The following is a 19,781-nucleotide window of genomic DNA, read 5'->3' as shown; positions in this document are numbered from 1 at the left end:
TTTTAACAAAGCAAGATCATATTGTTCTGATAACCTCTAATAACTTGCCCCAACTCTCTTTAAGCCTACTTTCATAACTTCCTTTTTGCTCAGAGATTGTTAAAACCCTTGCAGATTCATGCCACTTGTAAAAATTTTTTCCTGCAGGCATAACATTCCTCGTATGCTTTATTGAAAAAAATGTATAAACAACAAAATGACAATTTGCTATAGATCAAGTATTGCCAAAAGCAAAGTAGAACAAGGTCAGAGACCAAAAACTTGCATAGATAATTTCGGTAAGAATTGAGCTGTGATATGGAAGCAGAAGAACCCAAGTGGGCCTGTGCAGGATGCAAGTGTTCTCTAGACAACACCCAGCTCTTTAGGCTGAACCTCTAAAGGACTTCTCACTGGCTTTTGACCAAGATGGCAGTCTTACTGAAGACTAATTTCACCTCTTTGGTATCAGGTAATTCCTGTTCAAGATGTCAAATTCAATAACTCTGAAAATTGAAAGAATAAAAGGGACACAAAGTTCTGGATGCTCTTGAAGCATCCTCTTTTTTTAGGAGCTCCTCTTTTTTTTTTTTTAGAACACATGCACTACCTCTGATTTTCCAGGGGCTTGTCTATTATTAGTCATCCCCTTCCCCAGAGAGTTTGAAGCAGCTTAGAGTGGTGTTGCAGCTGTACAGCACTAAGATGAAACGTGCTTCTAAAATGTTAAACTACATCACTCAGTTTAACTACTTGAAGTTGCTTTCATTCTCAACTTGTGCTTTGATCTGTCTGACATACAAAGCAAACCTCCTGTCAAACAGTAGCTGTTCTTTGAGATGGCAGGAAGCAGAAAGCTGGACTAGATGGGGAGATCACTGAAACATACAAGGGGCTATTTCTACTCAAACACCTTTACTTTAAAGCAGATTTTAAGCAGCCTTGGACAGATATCAAGAGTGAAGTGCTTGAGTTCAGAAGTGATCAAATTATACATAACAGTTATGTATAAAACTTTCAGAATGTGCAATTAAAAAAGGTACTGAACTCTTCATTGCACAAAGATTTTATTCTTCATTTAATTCAATTTGTCTTTTACTGTGCAAATCACAACCCAGCATCCCATGAGCACTCAGTATTTGACTTCTCTATCTGTCAAAGGAGTAGGGCATCAGTAAGTTAAACTGTGTGGATCTGAAAGGAGGAGACTTTTGTCCTAAGTCAGTCTATTATTTCTAACTTAAAGGACATGAGCTAGAAGCCTCTGGCAATTCTCTTCTCCAGCATTTCTTCTAAAGAAACTCACTAGGCCAAAAATAGATGTGAAGGCCACTGCTAGGATGTTCCTTACTGTGCAAACAAGTTCATGGTATGTACTTAGAGGTCAAAACAGCTCTTCAAAAGGATAATTTGCCTTTTCATTTCTGAAAATAGTACAGCAGAGTCCACTCTTGTGGAGTTTTCCTCTTCCTTATACAAGATGTATAGAATACCCCACTTTGAAGGGCCCCAAGCCAGCAGTAGTCAGTGAGGAAGCTGCACTGGAACTCCAGTAATACTTATGATCACTTACTCAACAGAAGAAAAAAAAGCCACACAGCCCAAGGACTGAAGATTTAGCATTTTTTCCAGGAAGTTTACTCCCTTCACAAATAACTTCTTGAGCAAGTGTGACCAATAATCCTGTTACAACTGGTTCAGCAGAACAAGAACAGAGAATACCTTTTCTTTTTCAGAGTACATTCACATACCTGAAGTGGGTCATTTTATGACTAAATAAGAAAAATAAAAATAAGAAAGCTAAAAATAAGAAAGCTAAATTTGCAGGTTCAGTCCATCTGTAACATGAAACAATACTGCATACCCCAGAAACACTGTGCTACAGTTGCCACAAGACATAGCTTAAGGCAGATGAATACACTACAGTTTCAGCCTACCCTTTCAAGGCATCAAAAAAGGAGAGGCAAATGAAAGCTAAAGAATCAAACTGAGCATGGCACTATGGAGTTACTAAACAACCAGTAACATTTTCAGTCACTACAAACAAACACCACAAAGGTGGGTGGTTTTTTGGCTTTTTTTATTGCACTAATGGGGTTCCTAGATATTTCATACATGGCCATTCATTTCTGCAAACAAAAGCAGTGCTGTCATTATGATTGTCAGTCTAATCACTCATGGATGCTAGGATTGCACGCTGCCTTCAGTTGGAAGAGTCAGGCCTCTTGATCAATGCTCAAAAGCAAACTGAGAGAAGAGATACATGCATTCAGTTAAAAAAACAGGAAAAGGCAAAAATCATTATCATAAAGCTTCTCAGCAATTGCATCACAAAAACATACAGCTGCTGCTTGTGAAGCTGTTGCATCTTGCAGCATCTCAGACCAGTATCAGAAACTGCAGCTTCTGAGCTAGAGTCTTTGCAGATATGGGCAGCACCACTCAAAGCATTTGCCAATTGCTATAAGCAGCAACTATTGCCTATCATCCTACAGCAAATCTGACTATTGAATTAAAGTGATAAAGATTCTTTCTTGTAAGCCATGCAAACACTATCTGCCAGCTCAATACAAGCAGCAGGCTTGGAAGCCTGACATTTGAGAACTCAAGTTAATCAGAAGAGCTACACAGGAAGCTGGGGGGGCTGTTTATTATTGTCTACTGGAAAACTTGTATAACAGGTGACTGAAAGTTTAATTGAGAATAAACTGTTCCCTTGTTGCTGTATCAGCACTGCCAAAGGACACTGCTCTTAAGCATTTTTCAAAGCTTTGACTCAACTTTTAAAGGAGATGGACATGGAATGAAATGTGAACAACATGATCAGCTAGTTCACAGAAGTAACAGTCATTAGATATTCCTCAAGCATTAGTTAACACTATGCAGATAGTCTTCTCCATGGTCTAACATTATGTCAAGGTTCCATCTGCAATGCCATTCAGACAACTGATTTAATGTATTTTTTTTGTAATAGCACTGAAGACCATAACTACTCAAGTGCACAGCATTACAGATCAGTGCAATCACAACTGACTGAAGGGGCAGAGGGTGGAAGCAGTAACCTAGATTAGCCTTCCTGCTAAAATGTTGTCAAGAAGTTTTTACCTAGTAGTTTCTAGGTAAAGTTCTTCCACTTCTCAGAGTTGTTCAGGTGCTTGACACAGGCAGCCATTTTCAATTCTCCAGTACATTCAAAACATTTATCACCCAGGCCTGACAGGTATGTCACAGGTCCTGTGAGATACCCTCAGGCACCACAAATAACACTGGACACCTATGTTTAGGTACCTGAATCACTTAGTCACTAAAGCTATGTATATCCTGCCATCTGATCTATATGTAGTTACTGTGATGTTTGAAGAAAAAAAAAAAAGTGGCCACACTTGGTCTAAATGAACATGCATAGCTTGGAACATCTGTCTCCTGCTATATTTTTGTTATCCTTAAACAGGGGCTATTCCTCAGTCCCATATTCAAAGACTTAACACGCTAAGAAACATTTCAGGACTCTTGAGGTGAGCTTGACCTCTCCAGCTCCCCCTGCAGAGTCTCATCTTAATCTACAGAAAGTATACTTGGTTCTTATATTACTATTTTGTGTTTTTGAACATCAAATTTCAAGTCATGTACCTTACTCCCTATCAAGCTTTCATAATCCTTGAACAATTAAAGTTGTTACACAGGACAAGAGAGCCTTTAGAAACATTTTTTAAACAGGAAGAATAAAGACATATGAATCAAAGCTGTTTAAAACAGCTTGCTGGGTTTGAAGCATTTACATTTTTAATAGAAAAAATAAAGGGACAATATGTACATGAAGTTGCAGAGAAAAAAGTCTGCCATTTAAGAATTACAGTAAGTTAATCTACAGTTAAAGTCAAGAATCCTATGTACTATAAGATATATAATTTAAGCATTAAAATAACCACGCTGTCAGCTAATACACAGCATTAAACACAGAATTACAGAAATTATGGAAGAATGGATGAAGCCAAGAACCAGTATTGTTGAATTCTCATGAAAAATATTTGAAAGTACACAAGTCCAGATTCATTCCCTTCCCCCAAGACAACAAAGCAAGACTATTTCAAAACTATCATCTCCAGTATTATTTTGAAAGGTATTCTAGCCCAGGAGATACCACACAGAAACACAGGGCAAAAACATAGGTAATCTGAATGTATGTGTTTTTTCTCCTTGGCACAATTGCCCTCACTGAATTTAGCCATTTAGGTTACTACTGATGGAAGCATCCAAGAACTGCTAGCAAATCAGTGTCAACCACATGATTAACTCAAAAGTAAATGTTTTGACCCACTTGCCTAGCCTTAGTTTGATTCAATTCTGTGGCTGAAATTATACTAGAAATAAAACATACTGTTAATTCTAAACACAGTCTAAATTCCAAACCCAGTGGACAGATTTCCCAAGATGGCAGGGCATTAGATTAGGAGATCCAGAGGGTTTTTTACAGAATTAGAGAGAGGACTCTTGTTAAATTATATTTCAGATATACACCAGGAAAGATGTATACACATGCCAGACAACATCTACAACTATGGACAGAAATTTGTTTGATAGTGACAACACATTAACTTCACTTAATATGGGCTCTAAACACTCCACAACCATTACACAAGGACAAATCCCTATATCCAGTCAAGTTACACAGCCTGCACAAGTCTCTCCAAAGTATGCACTTAACCTTCATACATATAGGGTGCTATCTTTTCTAAAAGAGTTAAGACCCATACAGGTCAGAACTACATATGAAGTGATGAGAGTCAGTTACATACACACAATTTGTGGATGTCAGCAGCCTGAAGCCTTACAAATAGCATTTTCACATCAAACTAGAGACTATATTAAGACACCAAAATACCCATTAAAAACATTTTATCCATGGCCAGTCTGAAGACTGAGTGGTCTACACTTGACTTAAGCATATGACTGAGGAAGACTGACTTCAAAGATAGGCAAGTTGAAAACAAGATTTGATGCAGTTATCCTGCCAGTATTTATTTTACACCAACATGGACATCCTACAGAAGTATCCATGAACACTTTCTCTCAATAGGTATCCATTATGCAGACCCAGGGATATGAAAGCAAGGGTAAAGCAGAAGTCAGCCACTAAAAAAAGTTGCTGGATTACCAGCTTGCAAAACAAACCAAGCCTTCAAAGTAGGCTGGAAGATCTTACTATTTAACATGTACATTCACTGTAAAGTTTCAAATGCAGAAAAGAAGCTTCTACATTTTAATCCTTAGCATGAAGGTTTTATTGCTGCATAGCTGCCCTCTGCCTTGTCCCTAAGGTCATGAAAACCATTGCCCAGCCAGGATTTCTATTCTCTAAAAATCAACGCAGAAGGAAAGTACCCAATGTTGTTACTCTTACTCCTTTTTATAATAAGAGTCCGAGGCCCCTGCTTTGCCCAAAGGGAATCACCAAGCTCCAAGAAGTCCACTTCCCTATTCAAAATTAATAGAACACCTAAGCAGAATTAAAATTTTATGTTTTTCCTATAAAAGTTAAAAACCTTATGTCAGGAAAACAGCATTTTCTAGCTGCTGCAGCCTACAGAGAAAAGCCAACAATGGGAACAAATGAAAATAAACAAGCACTCATTTGGGAAGTAGAAGTATTTTAATTCAGTCTTCATAAACTATTAATACATATTAAAGGTCTAAACATGAACAGAATTAAAAAAACCTTGCTGCTCCTGCAATGGTTAACTTATCTTTCCTCCCCCAACCCCACAAGAAAGCCAACACAGAACCAGAACAGTAGCTGAAGTTTACTATTAACAAACAATCTCAACTATATTTCCTCACATCTTTGTGGAGGGGAACTCACACGAATAGGTATGCCGAGTTCCATTTTAGGAACTTGAACAGAAAGTATTTTATTCAAACTGTCATAAGGGCATATTTATGGAACTGCTTTCCCTATTCAGGGAGGAAAGCTACTGAAAACTTCACCTTACTATTTAGTCAGTTCTACATAGAAAAATCATCTTTGGCAAGGAAGATCTAGTATATTCATAATGACAACATAGTTTACTAGTATACAACTGTGTTAAGTAGTTGATTAATCACCTTCAGTATCACAATTTTCTATTAAGACACTGGTGGCTTAAACTTCAGCACTTGGACAATTGTAGAAACAAAGGTATTATTCTGCAAGTGCAAGTTTCCCTTCCTTATGACAGAAATGTACGTACTGTACCCTTGATTGTCCCCCTGCAAATAGGGCATTTCCTAAGGGAAGGTGCACATTCTTTGCACACCACTAAGTGACCACATGGAATAAAAACAATGGAAACTTCTTTATCCATGCAAACTTTACATGTTCTTTCCTCTTGTAATCTCCTTAATTGTTCTTCCATAGGTAAACCTGGAAAAAAGTGATTTAACATTTTAGAAGCTTGAATACATGCACATTTGGATTAGAAAGTGGTCAATTCCATTCTAATGCCACACCTTACTTCCTAGCTGTATTCAATAATAGACTGCAGCAAGAATAAGCACATTTTCCAGAGCAAGGAGAGTGGCACACAAGGAACTACCTAGTCCTTACTTTCCACTTCTGTAAGAAAATGAAGAAGCACCTCAGGGACTGGAGGCCAGCTATAGTTCTTGAGGCTAAGGTTTAATATTTCAACATATGCTGTACTTTTCTTCTTCGGATATTAGAAGCACAAAGTACAGTCTGATTAGTGGAAGTCAGCTATAAGCAGGCTTGTACACTTTACTGCAGTCTATTAGCATATTAAGCTTCAAATACATTTATACTACAAGAGTGAGAAAAGACTGGAACAAACAAACCCATGGCTGACAAGTTTTGCCCATCCAGCTGTTGGCCCAGCTAGATTTTAGGATACCCACAGTCTACTTTGGAAAAGTGAAGATCTCTACAGAATGCCTGAATGAGAGCTTGCACCCAGGATCAAAGTCAGAGTACTTGAATTCAAGCTTCAGTAAACTCTTCTTCCTTAGTGCACAAGCACTTGCATATGGCACAGAATATACCTTACAGCAGATACACATGCTCGCAGGTCTGCCCATGCACTAAACTTATACAGATTAAACCCAGCTTACCAAAGCAAGTTAGGGATGGGGTAATAAAACTCATTTCTTAACTCAAAGGTTTTTTGTTTGTTTTTAAGAATGGCAGCTATTGACCCACAATTCCCTTTTAAGCAAGAAAGTGGAATTTAAGATACCCGAAACATCTTCTGTGGGAACATACTTCACGCTCTTCTCCACTAAAATAAGAGAAAAAGAACGTTTAGTCATCTGGCTAGTCTATATTCCTAAAGAACTCAGTTTTTTCATCTTTAGACTGCTCTGACAATGCAGATTATTAGACTTTGATAAACTGACATACTTTTAAGAGACCTACCAAATAAATCTCTGTACAGTAAAGGGTCACAGTCTCGTAGACAGTTTCTGAATATGCTGGCTGCTGCATTTCCTTTCACTAAGACTGTATCTATCAACTCCCTTGCTTGCAACGGTGTCTGAGTCTTTTGCTTAATAACATCATGCTCAAGTTCAGTTATCACTTTAGCCGATAATAAACTCCCAAGGATTGGAAGTACACAGGTCAAACGCTGGAATAAAGCCATTCGATTTTTCCGAATTAAGGACAAATCATCTGAAATACAAAGCAGATTAGATGTTTATTAGGAATATAGTACTCCAAGCTGCATTTCTACTAACAATAACTGACACACACTTAAGTTCTCAAACTTTTCATTTACTACATATCATTAATAAAAACCTCAGTTTCACTGGTATTTACATGCAAGAATGAACTTAAGAAAACCACACAGCAGTTTAGAGGCCGAAGCCCTTTCACCAGTGAAAGCCTGTGTTCCCCTCTCTAGATGAAAGCTTGAGAGGATCTTGTCTAACTTCACATCCAGCAAGAGCTGTATCCTTTGCAGAATTGGAAAGAAAACACAAGAAGCCTCTGCATAACACCACAGCTAACTTGTCAAAAACTAATAGACTAACTTCAGTCAGTGGCAGCCAAAAGCATTCCTGAGATAGACAGATCAAGCTTACTTTAAAAAGTGTTCCAAGAGAATTATGTGCAAAAGAGGTATAGCACAACTACAAAACTCAGGAGTTTTTCCCCCCCCAGAGTCAAACAAGAAAAATCATTCTCATGAAGGTTTAATAGTCAAACCCACCTCCACTTTTGTGACAGAATACAAATGTAGGAAAGAAGCCATTTAATTCAATTTGTAAATGAGAAGTTTCATTACTGCTTCAGACTCAAAAATTTGGATTAAGCATCAAAACAAGACCACTTACACAGTCTTAAAACAATAGGGAATGTTAAAGATGCATCAAGTAGAGTGTTGAATAGCTAATCTACATGGTTATGAGTTCAATAGAGAGAAGTTGACCTCCTGTCACCTTACAGAAGACATTTGTGAAAGTTCATTGCCTCTTCCAGGAGGTGGTTATGTTGGCTCATCAATTCAAGCACCATAAGGGAACAAGTTTGTAAAAGAAGTAAGTGATGTGCTAAGTCTTTGTTCCATTTATTTTTGATTAATGGTAATACAAAGGCACACAGACAAAAAAAGGCTTTGTTCCTGTGAAATCAGGCAAGTCCGAACACTTGGTGCCCATTTGAATCATCCTCCTCAAAACAAACTGCCAGACTGATCTAGTTCCATGCAGATACCCAGATAATGCTTTTACAGAAGCTCATCCTAGTAGCAAGTACATTAAATCACTTAGTGAATACAAATTATAAAAGGTCAAAAGCAGAAGTATACAAGACACTTCTTGTTTTATTCATGCCCATGTGTACCTGATGCCACTTCTTCAGACTGCCTCTCTTTCTCCTCTTCCCTCTTTTCATCTTCAGCAGTGAGGAGATCAGACACAAGATCATTAACAGTCTTGTAGTTTTCTCCAGTGGCCAAGATTTTACTTTGCACCGTTTGCTTTATTAGCCTTCTACTAAATCCCATCTCCAAGGCAGCTTTAACCACAGGCGTGTTCATCATGATTGCATCTTCTGAATGACTTTCTCCAGGTTCAAAATGAATAACTAATCAAAGAAAAGCAATACTAAGTTTAAAAAAACCCCACACACTGCAGGTCAGACACATTCAACATTATCTACACACACGTATACACTCATTTTCTAATGCTACATATTGTGAAAGTTCAATGGTTAAACAGGCTTTTTTAGTAGCTGGTTTTAAATGGAAACCAGCTACTCGGATTCAATTGAGTTGAACTCACAATAAGCCTTGATCAGTGCTAAGCCTTCACTAAAAATCAAAGATAAGCCAGAAAAAGGACAGCGTTCAATTGTGTCTTAGCTTTCCCTCCCCAGATAGTCAGAAAATTTCTAACTTCATCCTTGAAAAAAATTCTCTTTTGACAGCTGGCACCTCTAAATTAAGAGTTTGTTATACAAACAGAACCATTCTATTTCAGCTCTTGATCAGTATTTTCCATTCAATTTATTAAGCACCAGGCACATGAGATAGTACATGCTGATCTGGAGCAGTGAGTCAATGACCACTGTAACCTACTCACTCTTTAGTAGTTTACTGCCACCACAACTAGGCTTCCACTCTCAAAAGGGAACACAGAGAAAGACTTCACTTAACCAGCTTGTCCTACCCTTTCCCTGACCACTGCAGCTCAGAGTATTTACTTAGCTATGCACCTAAAATGGAGTTACATGACATGCATAATTATGACACCCTTCACCTTTGTGGAGCAAGTGTTCCACAAAGTTCAATACCTTAGGTCACTTTAGCAAATGCCAATTGGACTTGTTTTGCTTAACCCAACCATGAGCCTAACAAAACAAACACAGCAGATGGCAGGCCTTCAAAACCAAAAATCTTAATGAGATATTATAAAAATAAGAAAAACAAGACATGAGATCTCTTACAAGCTTCCTGGAAATTTGTCCATATAATGCTAAAGCTACATAAGTGTTAAAGTGCAATATTGCTGTTTCCAAGAAACTTAAAGTTGTTAGAGTTAATTTTGGATAGCCAAGTGTTAAGTTTGCAGAGTACTGAAGAAGTCTGAAAATGTGCCTTTCAAGTTATATTAATATACATACTTGGAGGATCAATGTTTTCATCTACAGGTGTATCAGAGGTCGATAACAGCTGTTGAACATAATGGAACTGCATTAGTATCAAGTATCCCTTCCCCTCTACATACCTTTCTAGCACATTTCTTCTCTCATCAAGAATGCTAAACTTTATTTGAATAGTATCTGTTAAGTATTTTGCATGTAGTTACACAAGCCTAACATTTGTTTAATACATAACCAATATAGTCAGTGCTGACTTCTATGAAGAGAAGCTTTTCTGAGCCACATTTATTCACTCAGCTTCCTCTTACCAGAAGAGCTATGGTTAAAAATAGTGGGGGAGGAGGGGGCAGCATAGGGAATTAAGAGTTGTCTGAGGCTGACTTCTGAAATAGCAATTACTGGTCTTAATTACTCACTGGAACTTACATAAATCAGAACTTCCCTCTCCTGACAAGGAGACTGGAAGGCTCTCATTGCCTCATAAGGAGTAGGACAAGGTTTGTCTGTAAATGACTGAGTGCTGTAACCTTTGTATTACTATAATACTATACCACCCACTTTAAGCTATCAGTTCTCACAAAACACTTTCCATGACTAATCCTGTACAGGGTAAGTTCTAATGCTTCAACTCATTAGGCTTAGCTCAGCATTAATTTCATTTTTCTAAAAAGTACATTTACCCAGAAACCTACTACCAAAATACGCAGAAATTAGGTAGAAGGGTGCACCCAACTCCCCAAAACAACACATCACTTATGTAACTGTTTGATTTTTCCAGTTCAAAAAGTAAAGTTTACCTGTTCAAGAAGATGGGGGAACCTGGCCTGAATTTGACTTACAAACTCTCTTCCTTTTACATGAAGCAGATATTCACACCTGAAACATTAACAAGTGTACTAAATTATATTTTCTACTTTCAAGAATAATCAAGAATGAAACACTTTGCAACAACACAACATAATTTAAATACATGTTTATCTTTCTTTACTGAAGCAGAAGAGTTGTCTGCATTGGAAGCTCGAAGCAGCCTAGTGCTGGACAATGTTCCAATAGAGCTCTCATTGTGATGTTCAGCAGTCAATAGCTTTAGGTATATAAGGCAGCAGTTACCATTCTACTACCACTTCTACTTGAAATGGCCTTACAAGAGAAGCAACCGTGTCAGCTTCACTACAGACTGTAGTGATAAATTGACTGTTTCTCACTCGCATCATCTCACCATTTTTATCTCCTATACAAGTCATTCAAAAGAGTACAGTTTTGATGGTGGTGTCGTGTATCTGCTTCATTAATGCAGAGTTCTCTTAAGTATGTTTACTGACAGGTGCAACACAGAAGGAAACAAAGTGTTATTTAGGTCTACATACATCATGTAACTCAATAGAAGCTGATAAATTAAAGACTGTTGAAAGATCTATGGTTTGAAGAATTCCTGTTAGCTTTCTTGAAGTTAAATGCAGCTATTTGTCATTAATGTAGGTGGAGATTTCCATAAATAGATAGCAATTACGTACACAACTGTCATTTAATTATAGGGAAGTGTATACAGAAGTTATGTTTGACATTTTTCCAGCAGAGATATGATAAACAGGAGCTTCTCCTTCACAAGCCCTTCCACACCCAGAAGACTAAACTATCAGCCAAATGACAATTTCAGGAGCATTCAACATGGGTACAGAACTAGACCAGTGAAGTTAAAAGTTTGTCCTGCTTCACTTCTCAGCAGCTTTTGATCCCCTTACCCCCTTTTTGATTGCTTCTCTTATCTAAGTATGCTCATCAACAATGCAACATCACTTGCTAGCAAAGACTTGGGGATGCACACAGCTTTTAATTATAAAGTAAAGAGCATTAAATATCATGCTTAATAAAGAAACATTTTAACTGAGGCCACCTTAACACTTCAGTGCTTTTAGACAGATATGCATGAAATGTACAAATTCACTCTTCATTTGGGTGCATAATATGAACTTAAAAACAGAAACAGAACAAGTGCTATGCAGTATACATCAGCCAAAGTTAAAAGTTTTATTTAAGCAGCAAGACTGTAAGAAGTATGATAAGGATCTTGCAAGTTACCTTGGAAACCACTTTGCATGCTCAATCCATGGATTATCTCCAGATTCCCAGCACCTTAACCCACCATCACAGCAAAAACACTTGACATCATCATTGCGTCCTTTAGGGGAAAGGAAAGGGAAATATCTAGCAAACGTTCACAGCAATTTTAAAAACAAATGTTGACATAACAATATGAATTATATCAGAGGTCAGCTTTTCTTACCTACATAGTAAAAACCAGCATCTGCAAGCTGTTTAGGCTGAACTGGAATTCTAGTTGGCCAGTTTATGAATGTTTTAACACGTGCTTCATGGGTTTGCATGCTCACATTAGAAACATTGAAGTTTGGTTGGTCTCGAGTAAGATTTTCCACAAAAGGGCAGTTAGGAAAGTGTCTACGATGCTCTGACATGGCATTATCTTTCGGTTCCCAGTTACTCAATTGGCCACCACAGGTAAAACAAGCAACTTTGTCTGCTGTCCCCAGGTAATAAAATCCAGCCTTTGCCAGATCAGTGGGTGAGAGAAATGTCAGGGGCCATGAGTGAAAAGTGCGTAGTCTAGCATCTTCTGTGCTCATGGAAGAATCGTGAAGCTTCAGTCTCAAACATGAGAGGTCTTCAACAGCCCTAGTAGTTATGGGGTCTTGAGGAAAACTGGAAAAAGAGCCACTGAAATAGCCAACTTGCTCTAAGCTTGGAGTAAAGTTTATGGAATGTAGAGATGGTGCAAAACTGCTCGCAACCAGAGGCGAAAAGGCAGAACGAGAGGACAATCCTCCAAGGTTGTTAACTGAAAGCACATTCTGAATAAAACTGCAGCTAGGATAGCAGAGTTTATGTTTCTCCATAGCATTATCTCCTGGTTGCCAGTTGTCCAACATTAAGCCACAACAGAAGCATTTAACTGTGTCTTTCACACCAGTGTAATAAAAGCCAGCCCGGGCAAGACTCCGTTCTGACACTGGCACATTAACAGGGAAAGTAGAAAACGTGGACATTCGGTAGAGTTCACAGGATAAGTCATACTTCAGTTCATCACACAGAGCACTGTGCTTCATCATGTTAGCCAAGAAATGGCTATTTTCCATTATGTTCATAATGGACTATTTTTGGAAGAATGGGACAAGTCTTCCTCTGGGAGGTAGTTGTGTGCATTAAAGGTATTTGAGTAACCCCTGCCTATATAAAAGTAACAACCTGAAAGTGAAGTATTTTGATGTGCAACTTTGAACACACATGTAAACAGAATTAGTTGCATAATTAACAGCTTTTAAACACTTGCCAAGCTCTCCTTTGCTTTCAGTGCAAAAGCTATTTCCAATTTGTCAAGAAGTACAGAAAGCATGTCAAAAAGGACTTTTCTTTGAATTATCCATCATATACTTTCCTTGCACTGTACATCTGAGAACAATATCAATTAGCCAGGCTGGTAGAGGTGGGGTCCAGAAGTGAAAAACCTCAAATGGGTTTAGTCAAAATCCTTCATCAATAAAGAAACTAAAACAGGGGGCAACCAAATAGACAATTTTGACTAGAACATACTAATTTACGAACTACGTCATCCTAGAGATCTGATAAATACGTAGCTCATACCTGTAAAGACTTTAGTTTGTAAATCTCATTAGGAGGTTGAAAATAATTGTTGTCAAGCTCAAGAGGCATTAAGAAAAAAGCCCCTGAACATCATCTAATATAGTTGCTAATAATAGACTACCAAGAAACCTTGACTTCTGCATATTATTACAGTCAGAATTGTTAAAACCAAAGAAGTCCGCTTATACTCAACCTTGCATATATCAAGGATTCAGCTACCAGATAAATAAATCCTGTACACTATCACTGACAAGGATGAACTGTCTTAAGTAACAGGCCTGGAATAGCCCCAGGCTTTTTTGTCTATAGCATTCTCAGCACAGATTGAGCTGACCATTTTAGTTTTACCCTGGTGTCTTAGTTACAAGTATAGAGTTACCATATTTAACAGAAATAAACTGATTTATATTGGGACATTCTAATGTTCTATATTGATTAATTAGATTTTTTCTGCATGCCATGTTTATAAAGTGAACAGACTCCTCAGATAAAACAACTTTTAATGTTTTAGTTCCTTTATTTGTGCACAAAACTACCTCCCAGAGTTCAGACTGAAGTCCCTTCTAAGGGGCCTACGCCTCCATATTGATGCTGACTGTTCACAAGAAGAAATTTTAAGTATCTATAGTTTCAATCATTTAATTCCTTTGGGTAGAACACAACCTGTAAAGAAGAAAGAAAAGAGCATTTCAAAATACACAGCAGGAGCATATAAGATATCACTATAACAGAAGATACAGAAATTGAAACACTAAGCTTGTAAAGTTTTATGGGTTTTTTTGAAAGATCAGCTAGAAAGTTTTGTGGAGTGAGCTTTACATACTTTCTTGTGCAGTGGAATTCACACACCTAATTCAGTTACTATTAACACATATGGAAGACTCTACCCCACAAGCTGAAGCATTTGATGGATAAATCAGGTTGCTTGTTCATAAGGTGTATCAGGGTAATTAAAGGTAAGCTCTTGTACTGACAAAGTTACATCCCTTTAGATTGGATCTTTGCTGTACAACAGCCTGCAAGCTTAAAGCAATTTAAATTGATTTAAATTAAGGCTACTGGAATTTCTATTTAGTCTAATCCAGTGATACCTAAGTGTAGGACATCAGTGGAACTCTGAATTTGTTCAAAGTTCCTAAATTTAAGGGGCTTTTTTTAAAGCAGTATATTTTGCACAATCAGCTTCTAAAAAGCTTTTCCAGGAAGGACTCAAAATGGATAGACTTCTCATAATGATATAACCCTAGAAAATCACCTACAGGAGAACAACACAGCATTTCCTACTCATTTCAATAGCACTTAGTAAATCTATGCTTAATATGGTCATACTACTACTAGTTTTTTAACCATCGAGAAAATGAATTAAAATATATTACACAAAACCAGTCCTTTAACACAGATTTTAGGACTGGGGTATTATCTTATGTGAACAAACTAGTCCAAAACATTAAGCCAGTCTCCATGCTGGTCAAAAATCAGACACTTCAAAGAAAAATGCTAGTAACATAACAACAGAGACCCTGATAAATCCAGTAAGAATAAGATGGTTTAAATCTGACATCCTGAGAGTCTTACCTGCCAAATACTCCTAGTATTAACCTCTACTACAACCCTGAGTATCATTGATATCCGCACAAACATCCAGTATCTCTGAATCTCGCTGGATTTTTCCCCCTATTACTACACAGTGACACCGAGCAGTTCTTTAACCCCAGAGAGCTAGTATTTATCAAAAAAAAAAAAAAAAAAACACAGAAAACTGCAGTTTCAAGATTTCAAAATATCCATCTGATATTCCTCTACCTTCGCGTTATAGATCAGGCGGACCGCGTTTCCCCTCCGGGCACCCCCCACCTGTTGTTTACCGCTCCGCAGCGCCCAGCGAAGCCGGGCAGCCGCCGCTGCCGCGCACAGCCCCGGCCGCCTCCCACGAGGCACCGGGCCCTCGGCCGCCGCCGGAGCACCTGCGGGCCGCGGCCCAAACCCGCCCCCGGGCCGGCCAAAGGGGCCCGGCCGCCAGGCACTTCCACCGCGTCCCCAAGGGGCAGCGAACCGCCGCCGCGGCACACGCTGCGCCTCAGGGAGCCGCCGGCGCTGCCCGGCACGACGCGGCCCGCCGCGGAGTAGCGACCGCCGCGCGGGACGGAGCCTCCCCCCCCGCCCCGGCAACTCGCTCCCGGCGGCGCGGCGCAGCGCAGCGCCCCGCCAGGCCGCGCCGCCCCCTCCCCCGCCGCCCGCTCCCCGCTGACTCACGCTCTCCGCGCAGGCCCCCGCAACAGCCGACCTCGCGGCGCGGCCCAGCCTATATACGGCACCGGCGAGGGGGCGGGGGGGGACGCGGCGCCCCCGGCGGGCACCGCCCCCCGGCCCGCGGAAACTCCGACGGGGGCGTCGTGCGGGAAAGCCCCGGCCTCCCTGCGGCGCATGCGCGGCCGGGCGCAGGGTACGGTTGGAGGCGGGGCCGGCCTCCACCGCCCCGGCCCGCCCTGCCTGCGGCCGCCCGGCGGCCGTTAACGGTCGGTGTCACCGCGCGCTGCCCCTGCCCGCAGCCGCGCGGCGGCCGTTAGCAGTCGGCGTCGTCGCGCGCCGCGCTGCCCTGCGGGCCGAGAGCGCTGCCGCGGCCGGGCCCGGCGGGGACGGGCCCTCCCGACGGGGATGAGCATCCTTCTGGGGAGACTCCCGAGGGCGGGCGCCTGCCCGCGGGCTCTTCCTGTTCCCTTTGAAGCCCGCTTTGGGGTCTCCGGCGAGCGAGACTTGACTCGGGGTGGGGGTTTTTGCGCTTAGCCTCGCTGCCCTCTTGCTCATTCGAGTAGCTGCAATGAGTAAGGGTCTAGCCCTGCCGCCGCCGCGGTTAGCAGGAACATTAGGTACTTTCCTGCGCGCCGGGGAAACCCGCGGGGCTCGGGCTTCCCCGCGCGGCCCGGCGCGAGGGGAATTCCGGGCGCCGCTTCCTGCCGCCGGCGCCTCGGCCTCCGCCTGGGCCCGGGCCGGCGCCGCCCCGCGCGCTCCGCTGCCGGGGACGGGTCAAAGAGCTCTGTGTTCTCGGCGGTGACTTCTTTATCTGTGTCCTGAGCGTCTGTCCTTCCCTAAAAGGACTGGTCTGATTAATTACCAGTGGGAAGAAAGCACAGTTACTTTCGGGACAGCCTGTCCTAGCAAAATGGGGGCCTTGCTTCACGGTTTGCCCTTTGCTAGCAGAGCTGTCCCAGCAGAAGCCTGTTACAGATGTAGCTCATCGGTAGTATTTTGCTACCTCCCCGTGTTGGGTAGAGGGTGGGAAGCAAGCAGGACTTGCACCCACCCTGCAATTTTACCTTTTCTCCTTGATGCTGGCATAAGACACAAGTTGCTTAACTATGTTTCCTGTTACAGGTTGCACTGTAGCGTATGAGAAGAGAAGCGTCATGACCAATTAAAGATTCCAGTCACTGAAATCACAGGGGAAGAACAGGAGAAAGACAGAAGAGAATGTAAATTTCCACTGGAATGATTTAAGACATTATCTATGCATACAGAAATCTGAAAAACTTCTGTAGAGGGTAACAGAATACTGTCTGGGCTTCAAAATCTCCCAACACAATCACAGTCTCACTTTTCCTATAAAGAAAAAGAGCAAATACAAGATGAAAAAGCCCCACTTTATGCATCTATGAGGACAGAATGATAGTAGAGTGTTTACACAACTGAAAACTGAAGAGTAAAAATAAAGGAAACATAACTGAACAGCACATTATGACACTAACGGGTAATTTTTTGTTACAGACTGTTCCAGTAAAATGAATTTACAAAAGACTCATTCATATGTACTCTAAAACTCTTTCAGATTTCCTGTCATACATGATATCATTGGTCATCTGTTAAATTTCAAGCATCTAACTGCAATAAGATAGCACTATAACACCGTTTAACTTCTCTTTGCCTAATTGTTAATGTAGAAAAATTAGTTGTCTTGGCAGTTACACACACATACACACTTCTGAAAGTTTGAAATTGTTACCAGATCACTGGTGAGTCATTTTAAAGAAGCTTCTGATACTGAGAAGGCAACACTAAAATTTCAAATATTGAGTCAGATCCCCAAAACCCATATCTGAAGAGTGATGAAGTGTGGGATTTGAAGTTCACTGGACTTAGCTTTATTTAATATTGCATAAGGAAGTGAGCTCTATGTATGTGTGCACCTGGCTTTAGTTGCAGTCAAACACTTGCTTTCATAGAGCAAGGTGATAATGTTCCCAGCTTCAGGACTTCAAGCAGGAATCTCCAAAGAAAGTAAAATTGTCCCTATGTTATAGATTATGAAGCTTCTTACTTTTTACCATACATTCTCCCGAACTTAATTAATTCAGTATTCCTCCTTAACTCTATTGTTTCCTCCCTTCTGCCACTCCACCCCTAGCCACATATCTGCCTTTTGCCCCTGCATACATTTTGGCCTCTTCCCAGTTTGGCAATACAAGCTGCTCTTTCCTCCCCTCCTAGGCCTCAAGGCAAGCAGCTTCAGGCCACTTCATGTTGCAATGAGGAGGAAGGGAAGGGAAGGAAAGGAACAAAAAGCAGGCTAAAATACTTATAATAGCAGGAAAAGGGGCGTAGCTGCCCTGAGCTGCCAGGGTCTTTCTGATTGCTTCATGTCTGTGAGAATAGTAGCAGCTTCCCCAGTTCTCCATTCCCAATAGTGACTTTGCCTTTCATGAGAAAGAGATATGAGGGCCTTACATAGCAGCAGTGATGGATGGTCCTTTCTCAGAAGGCCATAAAGTAAGAAGGTAACTAAAGTTTTCTTCCTGGACAGGACTGAAATTCCCAAGGACCATGCACTTCCTTCAGCATCCTGAGTCTGGCTTCAACATGGAACCAAAATAATTCTTCAGAGGAAGGGAGAGAGGAGAGTAGTCATGTTTTGGTCATGCCCAAGTTGAAAGCAGAAGGCATATGCTTTGGCTTTGGTTCTTAGACTGGTGCTCAGACTGCACTGTGGGAGTGATCCTTATTCCAGCCCATTCAGCTGTTACATCAAGTTTCAAAGATCAAGAGGTTAACCTAAAAAACAGTAGGATTTATAAACTAAGACAAGACACTGCACTTTGCTGATTCTTTGCTCTGGAAAGGGGGAAGGGAGGTTATATTCAGATCAAGTTCTCCTCAATCAAAGGAAACTTTGCCTTCTTAGAGTCCCATGTAATCACAGAGGTCACCATGCTGTTACAAGTGTGATTACCAGTGTTTATCAAGATAAACTTAATGACATTATTGCCTGAAACAGCAAAGGTGATAGAGCAAATTTCTGGAGGTTTAGGTGGAACATAGTTACCCCGCAGCATGAGTACCAATAATAAATAGGATAGTCAGCACTGATATCTGAAAGTATCTGAAACAACTGTATGTGCAGAAGTCTTCTCCAAGAGGCCTGATGAAGTTCAGTCCCCCCATGCTGTAATCCTTCTCTGATGCCCTCTCCAGTTTACCATCTTCCACAATAATAAAACATCTGGCTCTAATGGCACCTCTGTAACACACCCCTAAATGTCTCTGAAGGAGGAGAAAGAAGGGCAAAGGACACTGCTATTTGCCTTGCCAGTGCTACTGCCTTTTTCCATCGTGCACCAAGTAGGTTCCCATTCTTTCCAGATCTTGGTAAGAAAGAATGGCCACTAGAATCTTTAAGTATAATACGATGTTTAATCAGACTGTTCAAAGATTGAAGTGGAATAGAAGATTAGCAGTTAAATCTTATGTTCCTTCTGATGCTGGGACCCCTGAGATGATACAGCATCGGGCAGACCTCTCAATTAAGGCACACAACACACTGTGCAGATCCCATCTGTAGTGAAGCCTTTTTGTCTTTAAAGCTCTTGCAGGATTTTCTTAGAAGAAAACATTTCTATTCATCATTCCTAATGTTGAGCAAAATGTTCACATGAGAACACACCACTTCACTTTTAGATAAAGACAAGGACATGCAAGTGGTATAGTTGCCGGTGCCAAGTGTGAGCTGCCTACAGGCTCCTCCGTTATGATTAGGTGGCTAAGTTAAATCTGCAGCCAA

General features: G+C 40.7%; 1 protein-coding gene across 1 annotated transcript; it reads right to left on the bottom strand.

Moving 5' to 3' along the window:
• Positions 1–5,610: 5,610 nt before the first annotated feature.
• Positions 5,611–16,139, bottom strand: BIRC2 (baculoviral IAP repeat containing 2). The gene is made up of 9 exons (XM_067289840.1): positions 15,986–16,139; positions 12,360–14,395; positions 12,155–12,254; positions 10,873–10,951; positions 10,097–10,145; positions 8,816–9,058; positions 7,388–7,642; positions 7,209–7,250; positions 5,611–6,379 (listed from the first exon to the last, which is right to left on the bottom strand). Exons 2-9 carry the CDS (start codon positions 13,234–13,236, stop codon positions 6,186–6,188), a joined length of 1,839 nt encoding a protein of 612 aa, XP_067145941.1. The 5' UTR covers positions 13,237–14,395; positions 15,986–16,139; the 3' UTR covers positions 5,611–6,185.
• Positions 16,140–19,781: the final 3,642 nt, after the last annotated feature.

The sequence above is a fragment of the Apteryx mantelli genome, chromosome 1, assembly GCF_036417845.1.
Source record: "Apteryx mantelli isolate bAptMan1 chromosome 1, bAptMan1.hap1, whole genome shotgun sequence".
Taxonomy (NCBI): Eukaryota; Metazoa; Chordata; class Aves; order Apterygiformes; family Apterygidae; genus Apteryx; species Apteryx mantelli.
This window is presented reverse-complemented; position numbering and strand designations above follow the sequence as displayed.